At 41.7% G+C, this 26977-nt stretch overlaps 1 protein-coding gene and 1 pseudogene across 1 annotated transcript in view; both read left to right on the forward strand.

Moving 5' to 3' along the window:
* The first annotated feature begins 649 nt into the window (after positions 1-649).
* RAB5IF (RAB5 interacting factor) overlaps positions 650-26977 on the forward strand; it is a 52966-nt gene continuing 26638 nt past the window's right edge. Inside the window, exons 1-2 of the mRNA XM_086932276.1 lie at positions 650-856; positions 22826-22929. Of these exons, the coding sequence (XP_086788402.1) occupies positions 752-856; positions 22826-22929 (209 nt within the window). The 5' untranslated portion in view covers positions 650-751. The remainder of the gene's footprint in view (positions 857-22825; positions 22930-26977) is intronic.
* LOC147705832 (calcium/calmodulin-dependent protein kinase type II delta chain pseudogene) lies at positions 6994-8003 on the forward strand (annotated as a pseudogene).

Consider the following 26977-nt stretch of genomic DNA (forward strand, 5'->3'; position numbering starts at 1 on the left):
TTTGTAATTGTATTCATTGGCTGCTAATACAGCACTTTACTGCCCAAAATACTTGGGCAGTAAAGAAAGAGAAGCATAATTCTATGTCCGGACCGGAGGTTCCAATATCCAAATTCAAACCTCTGTGCCCTAAATAGAATTGAAAATACTTGACCCGATAGGAAGAACATTTTGTATTCTCTTTTTGTGGAACTTTCCTGTTCCCTTTAGGTGTCCATATGCGCTCGTGGTCTCCTCCGATTTGCATATCGATCATTTCTAGTAAGGAGGGGCGAGAAGCATATCAAACCGCTAAGAATCCAAAGGGACAACTTCGTTTTAACAAATGTATTGTATACAAATGTAGTAGAGAAAGCTTTCGATAATTTAGTAAAAACATTTATCACTTGTATTTCTTTGAGTATATATAATTACTAAACTTACTAAAACAAATGTAGGAAAACATTATTTATCGTAATTTAAAATATCCTACAAGGTACTGAATATGCTTATAAACATGTTTAGTTGCCTTTCAGCGTAAATATCGCAAGGAGACACACATTTCACTATGGCCGCTCTATCAACGACGTCGCAGAGTTACGTACTAATAGTCCCTTTAGTTTAGTCTCTCAACTATATCCTTGGTGTTGATAGTCCCTTTTCCATTTCCTTGCTAGGGCCGTCTGCTTTACGCTGAGCTGTGCGTGAGCCGTGGATCCATTGACACCGTACCCCAGCCTCTCACTTAAGCCGGGTCCTGTAGTAGTGGAGGATGAGCAACGCCAAGCGGAAAGAGGAGCAGGCCGTGGCCAACGGCGGTCCCAAGTTGTCCCCGTGGAGCAAGGCCTTAAGGAACGATGCTGCCTGGGAGGACAAGGTGCTGCTCTGTGTCGGGGTTTAGGATGTAGTAAGGCAAAAACTAAGCGAGGGAAACCCGCATATACAATGTTGGGGCGTGGAGGTAGTCCTGGACAAACTGCACACTTTTTTTTCTTTTGGGTCTCCGGTTGTGCCCGTTGTGGTGATTGTGCTGTAGGTGATGACCCTATTCTCCAGTGGAGTAGGCAAAGTTACTGCCCTGAACGGGGAAGTTGATCCTCGAATGTGAAAAAAAAATGGTGACAACCCCTGATAAGGCAAAGCCAATAGGTCTCATCTATGCAAGAGCTATTGGCTTTGCCAACATGTTTTAGCCGTGTTACACACCAGCGTGGGTGCGGGTCAGCATAGCTAAAAGTTAGTGATGTGGAGTGTTGCAAATTTTAGTGGCGTAGAGTGAAGTTGAGTGGCATGGAGTATAACGAAGCGAGTAGAGTGGATAGGATGCCATAAAGTGTCCTGGAGTGTTGTAGAGCAGAGGGGTGTGGGGGGGGGGGGGTTGTTGCATCGAATGTTGTGGAGTTACATAGAGGGGATTAGTGTAAGAGAGTGGAATGACGGAGTGGAGTTGAGTGTAGTGGCATAGAGTGGAGTGACGTAGAGAAGTGCGTTGTGGCATAGAGCTAATTGAGTGGAATAGTTTTGTAGCGTGTCAGAGTGGAATAGTGTGTAATGGAGTAGAGCAACACAGTGGAGTATCATAGGATGAAGTGGCCTAAAGCACAGTGGCGCAGAGTAGATTGGCATAGAGTGGCTTGGTTTTGAATATAGTGACATAGAGTGGTGCAGAGAAGAGTCAGTGGCGCAGAGTAGAATGTTTCAGACTAGATAGAGTACGTCAAGTAAAGTGGTGCAGTGGTGTAGAGTGCAGTGTTGCAGAGTTGAGTGACCTAGACTGGGCTGGTGTATAGTGCAATGATTCATACTAGAGTGGGGTAGAGTGCACTGGCATAGAGTGTTGCACCAGGCCACAGTAGTGCTAAAGTCGGCCCTGGTGGTAGGCCATTGTTTCAGTGGAAAATGTTCACCTATTTCATTATTGACCGCACACACATCCACCAAATAGTATATAAACTATGTTTTGACATAGGCAGGATGTTTATGGCTGTAGTGTAAATAATGTAGTTTTGGGGATCCTGTTTGCAGTTTTCTGGAAAGCAGTAATCTGTGTTGTCTAGGTTTTTATGGCTTGGTGCTACTGCGCTTGTTGCACTTACTGAGGCTACTATTCATTAAGTGTGGTTGTGTAGGCTTCACCTTTTGGCTTGCCAATGCGTGTTAATATTAAAGGGGTTGGTACTCCCTGACTGTAAACAGAAAGCTTATTAGGCATTCACCAGAGGGTCACATTAAGCAAAAGCAACACCACTCTCTGACGAGGCTCATCAGGTGACTGAAGACCGGGTTATCACAGACGTGACAAAGGCCAGACAAGATGGAGCACCAGGTCCTTACGGCCTCCCACAAAACTTGTTTAAATCGGACATAACCTTTTGGTCTGGATTGTTAACTAATCTTTTTAATTATGCATTGAGAACCGCAACAATCCCAGACTCGTGGCGGGGTGCAATTATTCATCCGATTTATAAGTCAGGCTCGCGAGCTGTACCTAACAACTATAGACTTATAGCCCTGTTGGACATTGAGGCGAAACATTACGCAGGGCTCCTCCTGAAGGACCTGAGGTAATGGGCAAATGATGATAATAGGGTGCCAATGAACCAAACCAGGTTCACTGCCAACTCGGGGACCCTGACCAACTTATTAGTGGTGTCATCTATTGTCGACAAAGCCCTTTTAACATCTAGGTTTGCGTTTTGCTGCTTTGTCGACTTTAAAGCCGCTTTTGACTGGGTCCCCAGGGAGGCCCTATGGGAAAAGCTGAGGAAGTGGGGGATCCCTGACAAATTACTGAATGCAATTATCCAACTGCACTCACGCACTTGGGTTCGAGTGAAGCTGGGGTCCTGTACGCACCTCTCGCGAAAAATCTTCACAACGAGAGGGGTCAAGCAGGGATGCGTGCTGGCCCCCGTCCTATTCAACCTGTTCATTGCTGATTTGTCTGGCACCCTGGACGGCGTAAATAGCCACTCGCCAAAAGTTGGAGGTACGGCCTTGAGCAATCTTTTATATGCCGATGATCTGGCCTTGTTTAGCCTCACCAGGGTGGGGTTGCAAAGGCTGCTTGACATACTGCTGCAATACACGATCAAGAACGAACTAGAAGTCAATTTGAAGAAGACTCAGGTAGTCCCATTCGGGAAAAGGCGATACACCAGTGGCGGATGGTCCTTTAATAACAACAGCCTCGCCATTGGCCAGTCGTATAAATACCTGGGGGTCCATCTGGACTCCAGAGGCAACCTTACAAAGCAGCGCAAAGAGATTGCGGTTAAAGCAACAACGCTTGCGGTGTCATTGACTAAGCTTTCAAGAAACCTTTCAGGTCCCACGCTGTCTCCTCTCTTGGAAGTCTTGAAAGCGAAAATTGGCCCCACCCTATCGTATGGCATAGGGATCTTTAAGGGAAAACTGAACAGTGCTCTAAATCAGCACACTATTAACATTTATAAAAAGGTTCTCCATTTGCCATACTCCGCATCCCCTTCACAGATCAGATTAGAGATGGGGTTATTGAATTATGATGTTTCCTGTATTGGGGTATTTCTTAACCTCTGCCACAAATTACGACCATCCAACCCAGGCACACTAGAGTCCCTAGTCTGGCAAGAAATAACTGAGAAAAACCCAGGAGGATCATTTGGTTGACTTTTTAAGGACTATACCCAACAAATTTCAGCAGACGGCCTCTGGGCCCTCAATCCTAGTCAGTCCGCATTTAAGCTTGCTATCAAAAAATGTGTAAGATCGCTATCACTCATTACCGACTAAGCACTGTTTTCAAAATGAAGCCATGCATGGGCAGTTATTAATTCCTACAATCGGCTAACCCCCGCCACTTACTTTTCCAGCCCTTACTCACTGTACTTAAAACGCAGTTTCATCACTATTAGAATGGGTGACTAGCGATTCTTGCAAAATGTACCCCCCTGGCGTCGCGTGGAGGAGGACACAACTTGCAGAGGGTGTGGCGAAGTAGCAGAAACGCTACTGCATGTGGTCTGCATTTGCCCTGCCTTCGACCTCCAACGCAGGGTTAAGCTGAGGGGGGAATGGAATCGGCTGGGTGTTCGGACCTGTAGGCAAGCCATTATTGCAGCACTGAGCCCAGATAATACAGACTTAAACATAAGACTAATAAATCTTATCCAGCATGCTTATCGCGATATTAAACAAAAACATCCAGTTACTGCTTTACCCCTACCTGTTTTAAATTAATCAACGTATTTTAAATAACCCCAAAGTACTGGGCAAACAATGCTAACAATGGTTTAAATGGTAGTTCATGTGCATCGGTTTGTTTTATGTATGGACTCGCAGCTCAGGGGAGCAGTTTTTAACAATTGATTGTTTGTACCGTTTTATTGTCATGAATAATGTGAACTTGAAATCCTCTTTTAAAGATATTTGTTTTATATCTAAATATATACTAGCAGCCCGCCCCAGCGTTGCCTGGGGCAGAAAGGGGCTGGGGGCAGTACACCCGCTCCCGACTCCCTCTCGCACCGACTCCCTCCCGCCCAGACTCACTCGCGCCCCCACTCTCCCGCCCAGACTCACTCGCGCCCACCGAATTGTTGTTCTAATCCTAAACCCTTTGCGCCCCAGTACCTCCTCCGAAACTGCTGCCTCCACACCTTTCCTCGGGCCCCGCAAAGATCCTGCAACCTTCGGAAGCTCCGAGCCGCGCGGCAGATGTCAGCGGCAGTAAGTCCTGGGGAGCAGAGAATGCGTTCCAGCAACTCTCCGGGCAGTGCGCTCAAGCGCAGACCCTCCGCTCCACCGCACTCGTCGCTCGGACTCTCCAGCCCGGCACTCGGCTCTCCCGTTGTCGCCATCTTTAGTGTGTAGAAAAGTGAGAGCTCCGAGGCCCGCTCGCTGCAGAGCCGTAGACATAGAAGAGAGTCACGGCCCTGAGAGACTGAAATCGAGGCATTACTGCACCGCCCTCCTCCTCCTTGTCGTCACGCACGTCACGTCGCGTCGTGGCCAGCGCTAGGTCCCGGCCGGCGCTACTTTCAGGGGACTACTTTGTTTAGAAACGTAATTTTTAAAATTTTAGTTTAAAAAAAAAAATTATATAGCCTATGTCCATCTACACACCCTGACATTTTCATAGATGTATCGGGTGTGTAGATTGGCGCTGTGGTTCCCGAGTTTACCTTGCCAAAAGGTGCAAGTTCTCTCTTTATAATAGTAGTGTAAATATATATATATATATATATATATATATATATATATATATATATATATATATATATTCACTAAAAAAACCATAGGTTTTAGGCCTTATATAGTTAGGAATTAACATATAAAAAACCATTGAAATTCCTCCTATATAGTTAGCTGGACATTTTATTGATATAAAACCAATGAAATTCGACATATAGTTAGTTGCACTAACTATATATTTCGCGCATCCGCAATCCAATGCTGATGATGTCACATATTACATCATTCATGACATGGTCAGTGACATCACTGATGACATCACTGATGACATCATCCAGTGTCTGTGTGTTTTTGTAAAGTTTAAATATGTTTTACATATTGAAGAATGAGAGGATGTATAAGAGTATGGATGAAGGATTTGATTGTATAAGTGAGTAAGTATGTGTTAGTATATCTGTGAAAATATAAGCTGTTCTGTGTTTAACTGTATAGATGAAGAAATCAAAGTGTGATTGATTCTTTACAGGACTGAGTAGGTGTGTGAGTAACTCCATGGATGAGTGGCAGTGTGTGAGTGTCTGCATAGGTGTATGAGTGCATATGATGAGTGACAGTATGTACGAATGACCTTATGGGTGAATGAATGAATGTGCATGTAGACGTAGGAATCAGTGAGTGGGTATGTAGTAAATGGTATTGGTGTGTCAATAGTTTCAAAAATGATACTCTGTATTTTACACTAGGTGTATTAGCGTGTACGGAGGTGCATTGTATTATCACATGAAGTATATCATCAGTGGTGTGATTATTGATGTTAAATGAGCGGTCATCAGTGATGTCATCAGTGATGTCACTGACCATGTCATGAATGATGTAATATGTGACATCATCAGCATTGGATTGCGGATGCGCGAAATATATAGTTAGTGCAACTAACTATATGTCGAATTTCATTGGTTTTATATCAATAAAATGTCCAGCTAACTATATAGGAGGAATTTCAATGGTTTTTTATATGTTAATTCCTAACTATATAATCCTAAAACCTATGGTTTTTTTAGTGAATTTCATTGGTTTTTTAAAGGCTAATTCCTAACTATATATACTGTATAACCTATGGTTTTTTCAGTGAATTTCATTGTTTTTTTAAAAGCTAATATATATATATATATATATATATATATATATATATATATATATATATATATAAAGGCCAGAAACCTATGGTTTTTTCAGTGAATTTGCAAGGTTTTGAAAATGCTAATTCTATTAGCGGATAACGTTTAAATATGTTAATATCCTTGTGGGACCACCTGAGCAGCCCTAGGGATCCGATTTTTGATGCATGAACGATGGTTGGATGCATGATGGATGAATGATTGTTGGTTGGATGCATGGATGGATGCATGCATGATAGATGGGTGAATGGATGCATGAATGATGGATGGATGCAGGATGGATGGATGGGTGGATGAATGGGGTGCATGAATGGTAGTAAATGTGCGAGGTTTAATGAATAGAGTCTGTGCATACTATTTTACAAATAACTGTAGTGGTAAGCAGGCAAACATTTTAAATGAAAAATGAACAATCCAAAATCAATTAAAACTAGGCCTAGTGGTTTAAGAGTGTTTTATAAAGATGTTAATGTCTTAAAAAAAACATTAACGGGACCAAATTGACTGGGTAATGTAGAGAAAGTTTTTAGATGTTTAATCTAAACACAGAAGTCCCCTATTGAAAAGGCACCGTTAAAAATATCACTCATCCCTAGTTAGAATGTATTATATGTTGCCAGACTTACCACGATACCAGCTAGGAAGCGAATATAGACGGAACATGGCTTCTTATGGAGAACAAGTGAAAGATGGTCAAATAAACATCACAGTAAAGCCGGTGAGTTAAAACTATTAGTGGGTGTTACAACTCATCTTAATCAAGTATTGGAAAATACCACTCATGGCTCGAAAACGAGGTGGTCTTGTCTCACAGGTGTTAAAATAAAGGAAAATGAACCAAATAAACATACAATGGAAAATGTTTGCAGCCAATCGCCATTAACTATGTATTTTGACACTGGAGAAATTACTTGGACAGCTTTTACAAATAACGTACTTCACCATGGATCTGTCAACGCTCTACTGTGGCTTTTATGATGCACAGACAGGAGACTGTAGACTGCTTGAAGAAATTCAATGCTAGAAGGAAACTAAAGGGGGCTATTTTGACAACCATGCTGGCGACTAGAAATTTCTCAGCAAAGAGCTTACTGAAGAAATCAGATGGAGTAAAGGAATCCCCAGAGAGCGTCAACACGACAATTGAAGATGAAGATGTGCAAGCTCGTAAGCAGGAAATTATTAAAGTCACAGAACAACTGATTGAAGCTATCAACACCGGCGACTTTTAGGCTTACACACAAATCTGTGACCCCTGGCTTACTTCCTTCGAGCCTGTAGCTTTGGGCAATTTAGTGGAAGAAATGGACTTTCACAGGTTCTACTTTGAAAATGCGCTGTCCAAAGGCAATAAACCAATCCACACCATCATTCTAAACCCTCATGTCCATCTCATCGGAATAGATGCTGCTTGCATTCCCTACATTCGCCTCACTCAGTACATGGATGGCTGTAGCATGCCAAAGACCATGCAAATGGAGGAGACTTGTGTTTGGCACCGCCGGGATGGCAAATGGCAGAATGTGCACTTTCATCGTTCAGGGTCACCTACAGTACCAATTAACTAACAAGTGCCACTTCCGCACCCTCGGCACTAAAGCCAGCTGGATGGGCACGGGAGGCTGTCCTCCATCAGCAGGTTTTCCTGAGCAGCGCATGACTTTCCGAAGGCTCCCCCAATATCATTCATGCTGCTTCATTCCAGGCTGTACATTTATTCATACTTGAGCAAAAGGGTCGTGGGAATACGTCATTAATTGTTGCGAAACTATGTCAAGGCATCTATATAAACCTTTCCCATCCATGCACTACTTCTGTAACTTGTCTGTGTGTAAGACAAGGTTTGGAACACGTGACAAGCCACAATACCGCATTCTCTCTAGTACTTTCAGATTTCTGTTTGTTTCTTAGTCTTCTGGGGTTATTGTGTTGGCCTTTCTTGAATGAATTTGCCGAGCATGAGAATGCATTTCAGTTCTTCATGACAGCTTGGTTACTTCTGTGTACACACACGGAGGGGGCGGGAATAGCTCCAGAAACAAATCACTTTAAGTGAAAGGGGAGGGAACGGAAAAAACGAAACTCCGCCCATGGAAAACCAGACAGGGGGAAGCGGAAACCACGTCCTCCCGGCCCCGCCCACAACCAGGCGGCGGCCATCTTAAGGCAGCTCGGGCGGCGGAGGTGATCTCGGGGGCCAAAACGAGGGGTGGGCACCCTCGAAATTAAAGTGAGAGAAGCCCCCCAAGCCCCCCCCCCCCAAAAAATCGCGAAAAATCGCGGGGTGCGCGCTTATAGATATATAATTGATTTCTCTTCTAATTTTCTCAGGAACTACTGGAGGGATTTACACTATTTAACAAAAAGCGTGATCTGCGTACCAGACACTACCATTTTGACAAGTTTGGTGTAATTCCCTTCAGCGGTTCAAGCTGTAGCTGAGTCTAAAGGTCCTATGGAAATTAACATGGGGAAAACACGTTTTGGGACCCCCCTTTTTTCTCAGCCCCCACTTGACGAATCCCCCCCAAACTTTCAGGGAAGGAGCGGAGCGGAGCGAGCCATCTTCTTTGAGAAATTTGCGAAGATTCATCAACCAGCGCCAAAGTTATTCCCAATAGAATGTTGGGGATTTCCTATGGAAACTAGGTCCTAACTATATATACCTACTGGCTACCGCCAGTAGGTAAAAAAAAAAATATATATATATATATTTTTATATTTTTTAAATTTTATTTGAACAGTGCTTTGATAGAAGAACCTCAACATGACTATTTGTTGCCACAGAAATTGCGTGCACATCCGACCTGCAGGCCTGTTTTGAGGGGTATGTTACAGGCTCTTAAACTGGAGCACAAGAGGGGCACGAGCAGGTTTGCATGGGGAGAGTAGTCTGCATTCCTCTTGCTTTCCTATAAACGGTCTCACTTTGAAGTCACAGGAAGACAAATAAACACCAAGTTCCCTTGGAAGAGGGAGCTTGATATTTGACCTTCGTGTTTAAATGCACAGCAAATGTGACCAGATGTGACCAGATAAGATTTACAGGCCTGCTTACATAAAAGTGACATCTTGGAAGCATACAGAAAGCAAGGTTTGGGCAAGGGAAGGGATAAACTCAAGGTGGACAGCCTAAACAACTAGCAAATAGAAAGAATGGAAATGTGAATTACAAACTACAAAGGCAATGGATAGAATGCATTCCCAGGGAAACTTCTGAATGTCCCCAAGATGTTTTTTTAGACTTTGACATAAGAAGGATTAGTTTGTAATCTCGGAGGTATTACTTGACAAACTACAGCAACGGAAGATTGTTATGAAGATTCAGTAAGAAGGCATAGTATACTCCACTTGAATGCCTTCACCAGTCTAAATAAAATAAACTTAATGATGAACTTTTTTCTGTTACTACATTCAACACCCACACTAATCTTATTAAAGGGATCATGTGTAAGAACAGGCACATACTAAACAACATTGACCCCTCACTAGACATCCCAATATTTATGCTTTAAACAAACAAATGCCTCCAAGTCAACCTTATGAGATCCAACAAAAACACCCAGATAGGCTTATCAGCGGTGGCTAGACACCATAAATGTGTCAACTGCTCGGTCTGTAATATGACCATTTAGGGTACGGAAATCAGTTACAACAACGTTAAGATTAAACAGCATGATCTCACTAAATGTAGTTTATATCATCCTTTGCACCTGCATCAAGCTATACATGGGGAAACATCACAAGATCAGAAAAATATTCATCCAGCATAAGTCTCACATTAGATGCAGAACCATACCTTCACCAATGGGACAACGTTATGTGGAACATAGCAACTTTGAATTTCAAATTACTTGGAATGTATTGAAACTAAAATTCCAGGAGTGTTGATGAATCTTTGCTTCTACGTTTTGAAGAAATAATGATCCTGAAATTTCGAATTATAGAAAATGATCTTAATGAATTATCTGGGATCAACGATCGGATATAATTAACACTGCAGTGCCAGATGAGAAAATGAAGTGGGAGTTGTCAAAGCAAAAAGCAAGACTCCTGTTATAGTTTACTGAATCCTATGAGTGCCAACTCGGAGGTGAACAACTTACACGTTATATTCTGAACATCCTTAAATTACTCATTGCATGCTGTTTGCATGCCGCAATCGTTCCGTAAGGCAGGGCTGTACTTGGGATGAAAATGCGGGGGTTCTCTTAAAACAAGTGTGGCCTATATAATTAAGCATGTGGCTTAAACATGTAAATGAGATTTCTCAGTTTCCCATAGTGTACCACCCGCCTGGTATTTTTGTTCCACTCTTTCTTTTCTTGCATCCAGATATATAGCACACAATTGACATAAAACCAGCAAGGACTGTTGAAGTTGTCAATGATTGTTAGTTGTTTAAGGTGAATGAGTAACAACAATGATATTGTAGTAAATATTTAATATTGAAAATGTTTTAATTGTAAGACTTTGAGTTAAACATTACTGAGGCCTGTGGATGAGGTCGTGGTCTTCAGGAAGTCTGTTACTCCTCTTATGTTCACTCTGTTGGACATGTATATATCCCCTTTTTCTCTCCACAGCGCGTTGATCTGTATATCTTACAACTCACCTCTTACCTTTTTGGGACCATCTTTTCACTCTTTCTGTAAAGTTCTCCCTTCAACCTGTTTCACTTCATCGCCCCCAATCGCTCTGTGCCCACTCACCTGTAAGCACTCATAAATATTGTGGATATTTACTTCGGGATTTACTTATGCTTTGAGGCCGATTTTCTAGAAAGTGTTTTAATAGCACACTAAGTATGGAATGTGAAGCCCCAGTTTATCAAGAATGTTGTTATAACATTAGATTGCTTTGAAGGATATGGCTGTATCGAGCAGCATAACAGTAGTGAGGCTAATTGAGTGTTCTAGGTCTTCACTATTGAGGCACTGTTCTTGTTTGAGCTTCCAGAAAGATTCAGAGACTGGTTTTCTTTTCTTAAATGAATCACAACTTTGCTCTCTGGAAGTGCCAGGTCTGAACATGTGCGTTCACATGAGCACCACACTACAAAGTCTTTATGTAGCTTCGGCTGGGAAAGCCAGTAAGACGCCTGGCCTTTATTATGATTTTTTTAAGCTACATCTAGGTAGGAAGGAGCGTTGGGTACATATAATACAAATGCACAATGCATGTAGGCCTCTCAGATTCTTTTAAGTACATTAGCTGACTTCAGATCTCCAGTATAATTTGCATTGACAAACGCAATAGGTCTCACCTTTTTGACTCTGCCTATGCTTTTTGATGCTGCTGTTGAGCATTGAGAAAGGGGGAAAAAGGTTATTAACTAACCGCATCAGCCAAACTAAGCATTAGCAATGCCAAAAGGTCTCACCTCTGTGAGATCTTGTGGATTTGTTGGAGTGGCGTTGCACTTTGTGGTGTGGAGCGGAGTGGCATACCGCAAGGCACTTCAGTGCCTCGTCTCGGGTTGTAAGCGCTATACAACAGTGACAGCTCCTCTGCTATGGCAGAGGAGCGTCGTCCCACTGCTTTTAAGCAGTGCAAAGCAGAAACAAAATATTAACTTTCGTTAATATCATTTTATGCTGCTTGGTGGGCGGGGATGCTCTGCTGTTGGAGTTGGACAGGAGTGGTTTGCCACTCCTAAGTGTGCAATGACTGTTTGTACAGCCCTCTTGGCCCGCCCAAACCAGTCAAGCGCTCTTTCCCCATTCTTCATGCAGGCTGCATGGAGAACAAACCCAGGCTCCCATTCCCTGGTTGAGCATTCAACCAGGACGCTCAAAACCAACAGAGTTGTGATTGGTCAGTAGGGCCTGGCTGTGAAGAGAATAGCAGGAGCGGGGACGTGTGACCCGGGGCAACTGAGTTATTAAAAAAAAACCGACCCCTGCGCACACTCCCCTCCATCCCCCTGCAAGCCATGCCGGCCGCCGCTGTATACAATTACAATTGTGTGGAATGGCAATGCGTGACATGGCATAGAAATTTGCCAGTTACTATTGAATTGCCCTAAAGCGCTTCAAAGTCTCATGCTATATAAATGCAATTAAAATGCAGTATGTTGCATATTATCTCGATCTGTGTAAACATCTGATGCCTTTGATCCGACACACGAGCTTGTTAGTTTGTACAACACTTCTGTAGAACTAGTTTGTTTAGAAATTAATAATTTTATACTGGGAGGGGTTAGTGGGTAAGGGAGCAACATATATTGTACCGTTTGAGGATAAAGGAGATTAAGCTAGGTGGGGGCAGTGTTGAAGAGCAACAAATGTTGAAAGCCTTTTCTAAATAGGAGTAGCAGACTTGCTCAATACTCGAGCATAATAGAGAATGACAGTAAGTAACAATCACCTTGTGTGAGAAGAGGGGAAGACACTTTGAGGTTTAAACCAACGATAGTCCAGAGTTGAAAATGAAGAAGCTCTGTGACACCTCTGACATTTGTGGAGATGGAGAAGCATGGAGGAGGGGTAGGTAGTAGGAGGGGTAAGAAACACCACCGCCAGCGGAGGGACATTAATTAGGATGGATCAATCTGTCCTTGGGCCATGCTCCACAGACCGAAAAGGAAGTGACGACCAGCATACAAAATAGGCAAGTAGTAGGCAGCAAAGAAGAGTAACAATGTTGCCAATGAGTGTTATGCACTGGGCTGGCTCCAAACCCTTTCTAGTAAACCATACCCCTCTCAGCGATGACACGTGTTGTCGGCAGGTGAGATGCACTGTCATAGAACGATGATGTTGTGTACATGTGCATCACAACACATCATAAAGCTACAGCGGTCTCAGCGTGAGAATGTATGCATGTGTGTTTGTAATGATTTGGTTGTCATTTATTTTATTTTAATTAATATTACAAGATGGTGGATTCCCCCCTTGGAGCAGTTAACTTAAAAAAAGTTGTGATGCATAAAAGTGCATTTAAGGGAAAAGATTCCTCGTGGTGCAAATTTCAGCTGCTGGGCCCTGGTAAAACGTTTTTTATTTTCTTTAACTGAAATAACCCAAAAGTAAGCTGATGAGGCGCAAAAGCACCAAAGGAAGGAACCACTATAAAAAAAAATGCCTAGCTCGACCGGGAGGACGGGAAGCCACAATGTGGTACAACAGAAAGCACATGGGAGACTGGGATGTGAAAGAATGAGGAGCACACAGGGAAGAGAAGGCAAAATAATCGAGCACTGGCAAAGCCAATAGTTCACAAGGGCAAGAACTATTGACTTTGCCAATGCTGTAAAGCATTGGTAAATGAAAGAAAAATGACGTGGTCAGGCATGCATGATCAATTAAGCATTATGATGCTACTGGGGCTTAGATTATTTAGTAGCGGCATGCATGTCTCACCCTACATTTGCACCTACTGGATTACGGGGGTCCCACGTTTTTAAGGTGACACCACTTGGAACAGTACATTTTAAAGAAATCACTTGCGTAAATGTGCATTTCTGAAAGTGGATCGGCCCGATTTATATTTACTACAGTAGTGTCAAAATGACTTTTTCTGGGCGGATTTGTGGTTTTTGTGCTATTCCTTTTAGTATTTAGGTATGTTTCAGAGTAGAGAAATTAATATTGTGAAACATATCTTTTTTTAATCATTTTAAGCATGCACAGTAATCAATGCATAATATAATGAGAGATGACACTATCACCCAGCTGTGGAGATTCTGGTTTCTTTGCCCTCAAAAGGCAGAGTAGCGCAAGACTGAATTTAAACATGTATTTTACAGGTTACCCTCAATTTTCTGGAGCTCTCACTGGATACCACTTAGTTTAATTGTGTTTGTTGAATGAGTGGTGTAAAACGTGGAACCTATGGTTAAGGGGCACTGATTCTTGAAGTGATGATTTTAATAGGTGGTACTTGCAAGTGAACATAAAATGGAACTGAAAGAGGCAAAACATGCTCTGGTATGTGGCTGGGCAGGTCGCCTAAGACAGACATAATTTGTTTTTCATATTTTGATTGCATATTTTAGCAATCAAAAACGCTTTAATCCTCAACACATGAAGTAATTTGCTGATTTGAAATCAATCTCATTGGCCATGCATGTTCTAACTAACACTTTATAATCTGAAACAATATTGTGGGTCACTGTTAAACGTTCTTAAGTGTTACAACATTAAAATTATAATGTTTTATATAAAAAATTTAACTTTTACATCCCCGCCAATCGTGTACAACTAAAACCAGCCCAAACAACCGAAATGTGGGGTTTATTTATTCTGGTCTTAATGCTCAAATTGGAGACACGTTTATAACACGGTTTTGTCATCAATTATAAACCAGAGGAGGAGGTGAGTGGAAGCTTGATATCTACATTTGTTTTAAAATTTGAATTTGTCTGATTGCTTGTGACGTTTTAGACTAAGATTACAGGTGAAAACACTAGCTAAAACAACTCCACTTCTGGAAACTCAGACAGTTAAGGATATTATTTTGAAAGTGTAATCGTTTGCCTTTGCACCGTAATTAGATAGGGCAAAGAGTGCATACAAGGATATATGATCCTCTTGGGGGTTGGTTTTGGTGTATTTTTTACCAGGAAACATTTCACGATGGAATTGTGTTTTAGCTAAGCTTCTTAACTGAGATTATGACTTAGTCTCCAGACAGTATATACTAGCTCAGCACATTATGTATGTCTGGTGCTTACTTTATGGGGCATGTTGCTCCGATGGAAAGTGTTACTTCTGTTTTAAGATGGGGAAAAAGTCACCTATGTTTACACACCCATACACTCGATGTGAAGGGTATTATTGCAAAAATACATGCACAAGCCTTGGGTATACAAATTCAGACTCGGGGACTGATATCCTTTAGCTTCACATGCCCAAGAAAATCCCTAAATAATTTTATAGACAGTGTCACTTTAAACTTCGGTTAGACCGGGTTATTGAATAATCAACAATCTGATGTGCAGTGTTCTGGTGGGTTGATTGACAAGCAATATTGTTGACAGATTATCTTAAAATCTTTTTACATTTTTATGTTCGCTCTCAAATGAGGGATTCTGAAGATGAAGTCCCTCACTTTAGGGTCCAGTATGTTTTTGACAATGACAAATTATGTTAAACTATCCATATACATCTTCTCAAGGTCTCTTTGTATCAATAAAACTTCTGTTTAGGGAAGTTGTAATTTGTTTTTCGGTTGTGCTTGCACTATTGCACGGTTCTGACATTGAGCTGCTCAGGCAGCAGTGAGAGAATCTGATCGTAGAGTGCCTAGGCAGCGCTTTTGCTGTCTCTTTGAGACTTGCTGTATTCAGGATATCGGCATAACACTCCACCCACTTTCCAGCCATCTTTTTAATTGGCTCATGTCCCTGTCTTTGGTAAACAGTGACTTTTCACTGGTCAATAGGCTTAGTAGTCCCTCATTAGTACCCCCTTGTCTCTTCATCTAACCTCTCATGAGGACACCATCTGTTACATGGTCCCAAGGTTCTAATTACAACCTCAGAGCACTATTTTCTTTTAGGGCTTAAGGCTGGGCACAGGCTTTGTCCTAAGTAAGGCTGACAGTGGTTACTTTACTCACTAGCACATCTCACATTTATATCAGACCTTGTATAAATTTCCCTTCATCAGCTCCACACAGAGTGCAATCTAATCCGGAATTAATATAATCATTCTTTTGTCCCATTTCAAAGCTACTAATTGTATGCATGGACATAGCTATTTGAATGTACTTTTGGTACTGTCTTACGTGCAATACATTACGGGTAGGGTGGATTTACCATATCTTCCGCAGGGTGCAGTACCATATGTGGCCAAAAGAGGTCCGATGGGATTTGGTGGTGTAAAAAGTGGACCATGCAATAAGGACTGTTTCAAACCCTCCTATGGCGCTAATGAGGGGAATAGTTCTATTTTCTTTTGGGGGTGATGAGTAACCTGTAACTTTTCAAATGGAAATCAACCCTTTCCTAGCTTAGGTTGAATAGTGACATTACAGATCTTACTCCCAATAAAAAAAACACGCATTGGCATAGCCAGTAGGTCATGCCTTTGGAACTTTAGAAGTGTTTAGCTAGAGCTATTGTTTTAGCCAGTGTGTTTAAGATACGTTGTAAGTCAGTGTGGCCTGTGTGCAGCATGTTGAAGAGTTATAATACAAAAGTGTTATAAGCATTTTTGTTATATTGTATATAACCAAGAAGACATTATGTACAACAGAACTATTCTATTAAACAAGCATTCGAAATGGAATAGGTTTCCCATTTGTTTGAGTTACGGACATTTGTGTTTTTTTTTACCTATGTGTTATGGAGAGTGTGTGTAGTGGAATTATGTGGGTTGGATTGGAATTGTTGCGCAATTGAGTGATGTGGAGTCTATTTGTGCAGTAGAATTATGTGGCATTGTGTGCAGTTGAAATAAGTGGATAGTAATTATGTGGCATTGAGTGTATTAGAATTGTGTAGTGGGATTGTGTGTTATGCAGTGTAAATATATGTAATCGTATTTGTGCAGTGGTATGTAATGGAGTTTAATTATGTGTACTGTTGAGTTTTGTGGTGTGGATTGGATATATGTGGAATGTTGTGGGATTGTGGTGTTTAGTTGACTTGTTTGGTTTCGAATTATGTGGTGTGGATTGGAAATGTATGTAGTTGAATTTTGTGGTGTGGAACTGTGTGGATAATCAACACTAACTTAGTACTGAGATCGCGATTCTGGAAGTGACAGACTCGCTTAGACTAACCGTCGATGCAGGGGGCTCAGCAATTCTAATTTTACTTGATCTCTCCGCAGCCTTCGATACCATCTCGCACTCTAGGCTGGCGGAGAGATTCGTGGCCTCAGGTATAAATGGGGTGCACTTAAGTGGCTTAAGGACTTCCTGTCAGGGAGATTCCAAACAGTGATGTTGGGTCCTTACACATCTAAAAAAGGTATTTGGGCAGAGGCAGGGCTCTTGTTTGAGCCCTACACTTTTTAATATTTATATGGCCTCATTGGCCAGGATTGTGGAGCAATTAGGCTTTGCTATCGTCTCTTATGCAGACGATACACAGCTGATGTTTGACATCAGATCGAACTCCACTCTTGATAAAGCTTGTTTTGCCGAAGGTATGCTTACCATCGCAAACTGGATGACCGTAAACTGTCTCCAGTTGAACCCGTACAAGACTGAGCTGATGTTGCTGGGGAAAGCAACAGATGTCTGGTCAGAGGATTGGTGGCCACAGGAGCTAGGATCAGCACCATCCCCCAAATGATCAGTAAAAAGTCTGTGGTTAAAGCTTGATCAAGCCCTAAGCATGAAAGCCCAAGTCTCCTCAATGACAAGCTCATGCTACTATGCCTTTCGATTTGTGAGGAAAATATTACCTTACATTCCCGTCCCCTATTGGAGAACCCTAGTACAAGCAATGGTCACCTCTCCATTGGATTATGGTAATGCCCTATTGGCGGAAGCCGGAGAGACTTTGCTGGCCAAGCTGCAGGTGGTGCAGAATACTGCCGCTAGAATGATCCTTAACCAACCGACAGGTTCACCCTCAGCTCCGCTTCTGAAGAAGCCGCATTGGCTGACAGTAAAAAAAAGATCATTCTTTAAGATCTGCTGCTTAACGTATAAGGCAGTTAACGACTTGCTCCAGATTCCTCGTATTCGGCTGGTCCGGACAGGAGGCAAAGCATTTTCGTTCTTGGCACCAAAGTACTGGAACCAACTCCCGCTGGAATTACGAAAAACGACAAGTTACAATGTTTTTAGAAAACAGTTGAAAGCGTATCTGTTTTAACTTTGGATAGTTTTCCTTTTTTTACCTTTCTACCTCTAGGCTGTATGTCTATCTGGATAGCGCCGCGATGCCCCAGGGTGATGTGAGCGCTCTACAAACTATTAAACTAAACTAAAATCAGCACCCCTCAGAAGCAACCAGCTTTTGGCAAAGTGCAAGACCTAGCAGCAAATCTCACTCGCCCTGCTTTCCCGACCTATTATTTAAATCCACAAAAAGGGGACTCGTGAGCCAAACTGCTCGGCAAGTACTGCACCTATCTATTTAACCATTTTACTACATCTTCATACAGATTTGAAGTCATGATACTATAATTGTCAAGACCATCCATGCCACACACCACATCTTCAATGAGCTAGGGCTCAACCGACCAACATTTAGCACGTTATGATTTTTATACCATTTTCAAAAATATTAAAAGCAATAGTACAAATCCCAGAATGTAACGTATTGTTAGAAGGCCAGCGCTGACCGAACGTGTTGCTTATAGCATGGACTGTTGTTAGTTAAAAATGGATGTCATTGGTTGGCGAAGAAGCAATATCTTGGCATGTACATGTAATGTATTGCCTGCCAGGGACCTATGAGTATGGTAGAAGCAGCTCCAATGCATGCCATGACTTGAGCACAGTTCAGAGATGCATGACAGCTGATTGTTCAGGAGGTGAAGGGGACTCATTAAGGAGGTAGGTGAACTCACTAGTCAACTGTAGGATCCACATGACTGCATAATGCTTGGTACAACTCGCAAGCACCAGTTATCTGCTGGCTTCAGCCTTGGCTCATGGTACCAGTGGCACGCACATCACATTGGATGCAGCTAAGCAGCTATCCAACTCAACACATACATTGTCAGTCACATGCTTGCGGTGTTTTCGAGGCGGGACATTCACCGAAAGTTATTTGAGAGAGGTTAGGGAACGCAAACAAAAATAAAGTACAATTCACCTATTTTAGTAGCAGGCCACTACAGGAGGGATGGCCAGAAAGGAGCTACGATGCTACAATCTGAACGCTTGTGTTTATTGTTCACCCAAAAATGTTCCTATGATTGCACATTGATAACTGCTCTGGCTGCTCCTACCATGTCCACGAGTGAACTTGCCCCTATGTACCAACGATGTAATGGAAGTACACAAATAAACCGCACATCCATAGGCTGCTGGGAGAAGAAACTCGGGTGGGGGGTGTCAGGTTGTGTGGAGACTCTGAACAGTTCCATGTGGATGAGCATGAGATTGCTCTTTTGGCTTTGGATGTTTACTGCGCTTTGGGTCGATAGAGCTTCGGTCGAAGTGCATTAAAAAATGTGTGGGAACTGTGATCCCCAGTACAATGGGGGTGGGATCAGAGATTGTGGAAGGTAGAGGGGGGAGGCACAAGTCGTTAAAGTAGCAGACTTCCTGGAGGCGGCACTCGTGGAGATACCAACACTTTTGAATTACTTTTATTTAAAGAGGCGGCCACATTTGATACCAAACATTTTACCAAAAATTCAAGAGGAAAAAAAAATAGAATGCAGAATTGTAATACAAAAAAATACGCTGACCCCTCTTCAGTTGTCTTGTTGTAAACTTTTAGCTAGGTCCAACATAGGGTATGTTTGATGACTCAGGCTATTGTTAATCACATTGATGCCGGTGAATGGTGAGTTTGGGTACACAAGCTGTCCTATCAATCAAGACGTGACTAAGATCTGATGTAGTTCTAAAAGCCACTGAAGAGCAGCATTCTTGCCTGTGCGTCTCTCTGCGCATCTCCATGATCTTGAACCATTTTAAAGAGAAAATGCTCCTAAGAATATCAACAATTTTTATTTAAGGCTGTTCCACAGCAACCTTTACATTGATTGCTCATTAAAGATGTGAAACGGACATATAGACACTGAACATGCTTACAGCAACGGGTGACTTGCTGGCTGCGGCTCGTACCTCTCTCCATGTTTTGGTGCTTTTGAGCTGATGGCTTAAGACTGACTGGAGTGAAGCAGGGCATTCAAGAATCACACTAAAAGCCTAAAAACTGTACTATTCCAGTACCACTTATGGCTGAACTAAAACGGTGAAAGCGAACAAGGAGAATCGAATTGGAAGCAGCCAGCGGGAGGGATTGGGAAGGCAGGGCTTTGGTGGACATCAATGTCGCAACTAGGCAGCAGAGCCCAGAACTGGAGGAGGGGCCAGAGTGTGCTGTTTTCAAGGCTCAGGATATTGAGTGGAACTTCCCTGCATTCCTGCGAAACACTCACCTATTACAACAATTTACTGCCATTCTATTGATTGTAAATAGAGCAGAGGGTTGTTTACCTGAAGCAGCGAGCTGGAGGAGGCAGGGCTTTGGTGGGATGCAAATTCCTCGACTAGGCTGCGGAGCCCAGACCGGGAGGAGGGGCCAGCACACTGTGCTTGACGCGAAGAAAGAAAATGTGAGCCAAAACTATCCCAAATATCTAAATGGCAGCTTCCTGTTTGCTGTGTGGAAATAACTGCTGCTAAATCGATAAAAAGACATAGGGGAAAAATAAAAGTGAAAACATTACTGTACATGACATCACGAGATCGCTGGGTGGGTGCGTGACAAGATTTACAGTGGAGACTCTTCCCATGCCACAGTGCAAACAGAAGAAACAATTCGTGCACCACAACTACCAAATAGGAGGGGAGGAGTAGAGGGCCAGTCCAATAGGAAAAGAACCAAGCACACAAAGGCAGGACAAATGCAACCAATGCACCAATGAAAAGCCTTCATTTCAGAACTGCATGCAAAATAAAGAATGGAAATCGATAGGCGTGGCAATAGCCCACAGAGGAGAAACAGCATTTTGAGAAACAGCGTGCGCACGTTGCCTAGGCTCGACCTAAACATAGTTGGACATAATACCTAAAATCTGTTCTCTCCTAAACGTTCATCTTCAGATGCAAAAAAAGTGTTCAAGATGTGCAAAGTGGCCTGAATATGTTGAGCGCAAGCAAGATTTCTCCTTATCCAACAAATTCCTTGTAAGCCATACTCATTGTTCAAAGGTGGTCTTTCAGAATGTGGTTAATATTGGAATTGTAAAATGGAAAAAGAGGCTTGCTGCTAGGAATGTTCAGGTAAGTTTTACGTTTTGTCCTTCTGGTAGAATGATAAGACGAGAATCCTGTAAATGCATCTTGGGCACATAGACTAACAACTGCATGTTAAACCTAATTAAAGATGTTCTACTCATTTTTTATTTGCTACTTATGCTTGGCTCCAAAGCAATACTTTTTCTTTGGAAGAACGCAGACAAACCTTCACAGTATGGGTCTGTTATGACAGCGGTGTGCGAACCTCACTATAGGTAACACAAACCACTTAATGCTGCCATTGCTCAGTCAAACTGGATCGGTATGATTTTACTTTTTGTGCAGTACTTGTTTTTCTGTTACTTCATAGTGCTGAAGATTACCGATAATACTGCTTTGAGGATCTGACTCGTGGGGTGTGTACACCTTGGCCTATATTCTTCAGTCCCAAATACCAGTGTCTGAGTTTAGTGGAAAGCAGTTTGTAGAAGCTTAATTGATAAGAGTTTATTGAGCTACATATGATTCTGATCTCAGCTTGGGGTTTATGGCATTCCACAATCTGAGCTCTGTATTCCTTAGGATTTATCTGAGCGTGTCTGACTTTGAAAGACCCATGGTTGATCAAATCAACATTTGTTGAATGAATGTTCTATATGTGTGTAAAATGGTTTTGATTTTTGCAAGTGTTCTGGTCCTTTGCCCCATTTGACTTCATGGACAGTGGAGAGGACCTTACTCTTGTTCCTTGCATCTACTGGAAGTCAATGGAGATCTTTGAGGTTTGATATGGTTGCAAATGTAGAGACACATTCTGTTAAAGGTTTGTATCTTTAACAGACCACCTTCATGGATCAATTTTTCATCCCATCCCTTCCTAGCCTGAATTCTGCCGTTCAGGTCTTTGTGTAAAACAATAATTTGTCATGATCCACTTTCATTTTCCTATGCACTACTGTAATTGTTGTCGCTCATTGGCCTAACATAAGCATTTGATTAAAGACCTCAAGATAAACTCAGTCTGCGTTACTCAAATGTTAACCTCTTCACCCGTTTGAAATTATACTCTGCATCTCAACCAATCACTTTTTCTCTCCCTTTTACAATCCTCTCACTCGCATCCTTTATTGTTCTGCAGTTATCAAAATAATGTATCCATATAGGATACAGCTGATTGCTCTTCCGATCCTATTCTAACAATCCTGTGATGCCATGTCACCAGAATGCTTAATTTTCCAATAGTGATTATGAAACGGTTCTGAAATATGGTCAATAATGGGCATTTTTCCTATTACTGTATCTGTTTCTGGTTTTGTTTCTTGTGTGTTATGCAGTGTTTTTGTGGTTGTTGAGCTGTAGAGTGGGCTCTTTTCTATGCTTCTTCACAATTCTGCATTGCCAGTATGCTACCAACCTCCGCAATACCCCTGTTTCTATGCAGAGAAGAGTGCATTGACGTTCTTTAGCTAGTTGAATACATTTGCAGCTTTAACAAAAAGTATTAATTTTGAATAATCTTTAATTCCTTATAATATAACCACATATCCACCAAACCCTTTAACAGTCAAGGGTGTTAGAGGGATTGATTTCACCGCCATGTTTCCTTTGTCTAGTGCATGTTTTCTTGTTGCGTGACTCATCACTCTTTCGTTTTCCTTTTTCCCCAGGATGAGTTTTTAGACGTGATCTACTGGATCCGACAGATTATCGCAATTATTTTGGGAGTCATCTGGGGGGTCGTGCCACTGAAAGGATTTGTGGGAATAGCCATGTAAGTGTTGTAGACATGTCCATTTTTTTAAAATAGCTCTGCGCTTCTTTTGTGGGAAGGAATAGAATTTGTGATCTAATAAAGTTAACCTTTTATAGGTGGTTGGCTTACCCATGTAGTTGTGCACTTCTGTAAATGTTCTTAAACTTTTAAACTTACAAACCGGTCCAGATTCGTGGACCATAATAGTTATTAGACACAGTAGGTTATCAGCAACCATGCAATCATTTTGAAACATTAAAATGTGCCCTATTTTAATAGAAAATATAATCTATGTAGGGCTTCCAGTTTTATAGTATTTATTGTTTGACTTTTCTGCCTTTATTTATCTATATTTATTTGGGGTTTTATGACAAAATGAAGTAGAAAGTAGCATATTGCCACATTTATTTAACCGATAAGTGTACACTCCTACTTGACCGGTTTCAATTATATGAATTACCACAGATGTTAAATCAATACTTATATGTAAACATACATTTTAGTATCAACCATGTGCATATATATATACTGCTGTTTAAGCCTCATTACTAATTTTTTTTTTTACCCCCTTACTTGTTAATCCAAACAGCTATTTGCTTGACAGTTATGACAGATTCCATTTAGAATCACAGAAAATCCAACCTAATCTATGTTTTATCCACATTTCAAAATAAATACAGACCGAAAAAGAAAAGGCCAACCCTGCCTTTATCTGTACAAATCAGTATAAACTGAAAATGGGGAGCCTTAATTCTATGATAGTTTCAGCATGAAGCACAGTGCAAGTCATCAACATTTCTACAACAAACAAAACCCACACACAGTGATCCCTCTGTTTAGTAAACAAACACTCCATCTCATGGTCTCACCTAATAAACTCCTCATTCTAATTATATCTTTGGCTTGTCGACTGACTTGCATTGTAATGCTGGCTAAGTGCAGACAAATCTGCCTGGTCAAGCCAGTCATTCTTATTTCATAATCGGGTTTGTTTGCACTCACCACATTGCCATCACATGTACCGAAAATTATTTGTTTAGCACCATAGATTTCAAACAGTAATGTTTTTACCCAAGAACTACAGAGGTACACTGCATCTTGCATGGATTTGTAGAATTAGAATACTTAGTGGCAGAAGTACACCCTGTTTATGATTAGAGCATCATATGAACAGACCGATTTTTCACAACCCCCCCAGAACAGCTAAAATCTTCAAGAACAGGTGTCCATACCGATAAATGCAAATTAACTGAAACCACATAATTACTGAGTATGTGAGGTGACAAATAGCTTTTGCTTTTCAGTGCCAGGAGTAATTTTTTAGAGCAGGTTAGAATTCCTGAATGGAATAGATGAACCTGATGGGAGGAAGATATTTCCAGTGGCTCGAGCCAAGTAGTTAAATTATCCAGAATCTCAATGGAGCAGTATGTGGTTTGGATAGATTTTGTTTGGTAGATCATTAGATCTGCGTAGGGTTATAGAAAGTAATTTTTGAAGAAATGTAGTCATGAGTAGTGTTTAAAAAAAAAAAACAATTAATTTCAAATTATTGGTATTGAAGATTTTATAAGACCAGAAATATAGACCTAGTAGAGAGCAGATGGAAACAGTCACATAATGGGGGCTGAGGGTTGAGGTGAGAGCATCATCAAATACTTTGAAGTAATATATTTGGAATGATGTCATGTGATACATCTGAAAAGATCAATGGTATTAGGGCATAGTATCCTGTGTCTCATGTTGGAGAGGCGAAAGAGATGATATGGGGCTAAGGTGTATTGCTGATCTTTTGTAAAACCACAGGGTAGTATTGAGATGTAAGGGGGAAAAAAGAAGGTGAAGTGAAGGGCAAGAGAGACAGCACAAAGAAAGCAAGAGGCGGAGGAAAATGGAAGAAATAGGAGGGGCTTGGGGGTGGTGAAGGAGTGCTGGAGAGTGTGGTGTGGGAGGGGACGGGGCTTGGCTGGCACCTACAGGGAGGATAAGTTTGAGTTGTAAGCATCCAAATTAGACCACATTTTTCTTTTTTTTTTTTTCTTCAAAGGGAAGTTGTGACTAGTTTTAAAGACTATGGTTAGTCTCTTGTATAAGGTTCTCTTTTTGGCAAAGCCAGCTAACATGTTGCCAAAGACGACGAGGTATTGCGTTTGGGGAAATTAGGTGTTCTCACATTTTGAAAGGGATGAAAAGTCAGATTTTCAGTACTTGGTATTAAATAATCTGCGTTGGTGTAGAGCTGAAGGATTTCAACCTCATAGATGAGTTGAAACAAACACCCGTATTTCTGGCAGAGGGGTATGAATGTTGGGATGTCCAGAGGGAAGCTCTTAGGAAATGGTAAAGAGACTGGTGTGGTGGTGATTGAATGGCATAATGGCAGGTATAATAAAGTAGAAGAACTGACTTAAAAAAAAAATCGGCAGAAGTGCCCATGATGCCATTTAGTGATGCATAGAAGTGAATCAATCTAATTTTTGTTCATAGATTGTTTCACATCTATGTAGAAGTGGTAAGGAGAGAAATATTTGGTCATATCTGCACCTAGACGGTATGAGAAATTGTTGGTGGACCTGTCACAGAGCGAAAATAAGATTGGGAATTAGAGAAATGTGACATCAGCATACATAGATAGTATGAGTAACCATTGGTGGAGATATCACAAATGAAATTGGTCTAAACCGAAACAAAGATCTAGATTTGAGGCTTGAAGGACAATGGCTGGTAGCGAAATGGCCAATAATGACATGGAGTCCCAGGTAACTTAAAAGGATCAGTCATGGCGATAAGAGGATATCTTGTTAAAGGAATAGCTAATGATGATTAAGGAGTTTTGGGAGGGAGATGAGGAAGGATGAACTGTCACATATATCAAAAACAAAAGATTATGACAGTGTGTGATGGGTGGCTGCTTTGGTGTTTCTGAGAAATGCTACAAAGTATTGATCAACATGAAAACATTTGTCATAATTTGCATCGTATCTTCAGCATTCAAGCATATATTAACAGGGGGTTTTACCAAAAATTGCCAAAAAACACAGTTTGAGTTCTCAATAGAGTAAAGGAAGAAACCTGTTTCTGTATGACCTCTGTAGTCTAGAGATGTGCAAATAATAGAGCTCCTAAATTACATTTTAGTAGTTTAAACATTTGTTACACTAAAGAAAAGAAGTTAAAGTGATATTGTTTTCACCAGCCATAACACAATGGCATATCCGTACATAGTATGGGCTTCACAGAGAACTGCCAGTTTAGGTCTCGTTCATGCACACATTGAAGTTTATTTGCTGTTTTGAGCCACTTCCCGTTCAACCAGTTGATGTGTGTGGTGTTAGTTCTAAGGCTTCTCAAAGCAGATATACACACACCACACAGTGTATCGCAGGGGCGTAAGTTATAGTTGGCTCTGACCCTCCTACCTGAGTGTTTATCATAGACCTCGGGGAGCCATACCCTGGAATTTGTATTTGTTTAAATATACCCGAAGCACGCACCAAGCACACATCTGTTCTGTTTCCCTGCCCACAACAGATCTCAAGTTTGCTCCCAGCCGGCAGGAGCATTTTTAAAGATCCCGTCCGCTGGGAGCAAACTTTGTATTTGCTCTTGTTTGGTGGGAGATTTGCAAATGCTCCCACTAGACTGGTACAAACAGGCTTTCCTGCCCGTGACTTTTTTTTAATACCTTTTTGGTCCTGGTGAGGGAGGGGGCTGAATCCCTCTGGGGAGCAGGGTATTACCACCCTGCTTCCTTTTTTTTTTCTTTTTTTCTTTTTCTGGAGGACAGGGAACTACGTTTCTGAGTCCTGTAATAGCTGCCGACCACATTTCTCTTATTGCTGGCAGCAGTCGGAGTGCTCGCTCTCGCGAGATGGCCCAGAGGGAAAAAGCTCCATGGGCCAATCAGAACGCTCTGTTTAAACTGGCACTCCGGCATGACTCTCTGAGCCCCTCACAGATCCAAACATGTAGATATACAAATATTTTAAAGCCGTAATTTTGTATTTTGGGACCCCCTTTTTTGTGATTTCCATAGCTGCTACCCCCCCCCCCCCCCCAACAGTTT

The sequence above is a fragment of the Lissotriton vulgaris genome, chromosome 7 (assembly GCF_964263255.1).
Source record: "Lissotriton vulgaris chromosome 7, aLisVul1.2, whole genome shotgun sequence".
NCBI classification, from domain to species: domain Eukaryota; kingdom Metazoa; phylum Chordata; class Amphibia; order Caudata; family Salamandridae; genus Lissotriton; species Lissotriton vulgaris.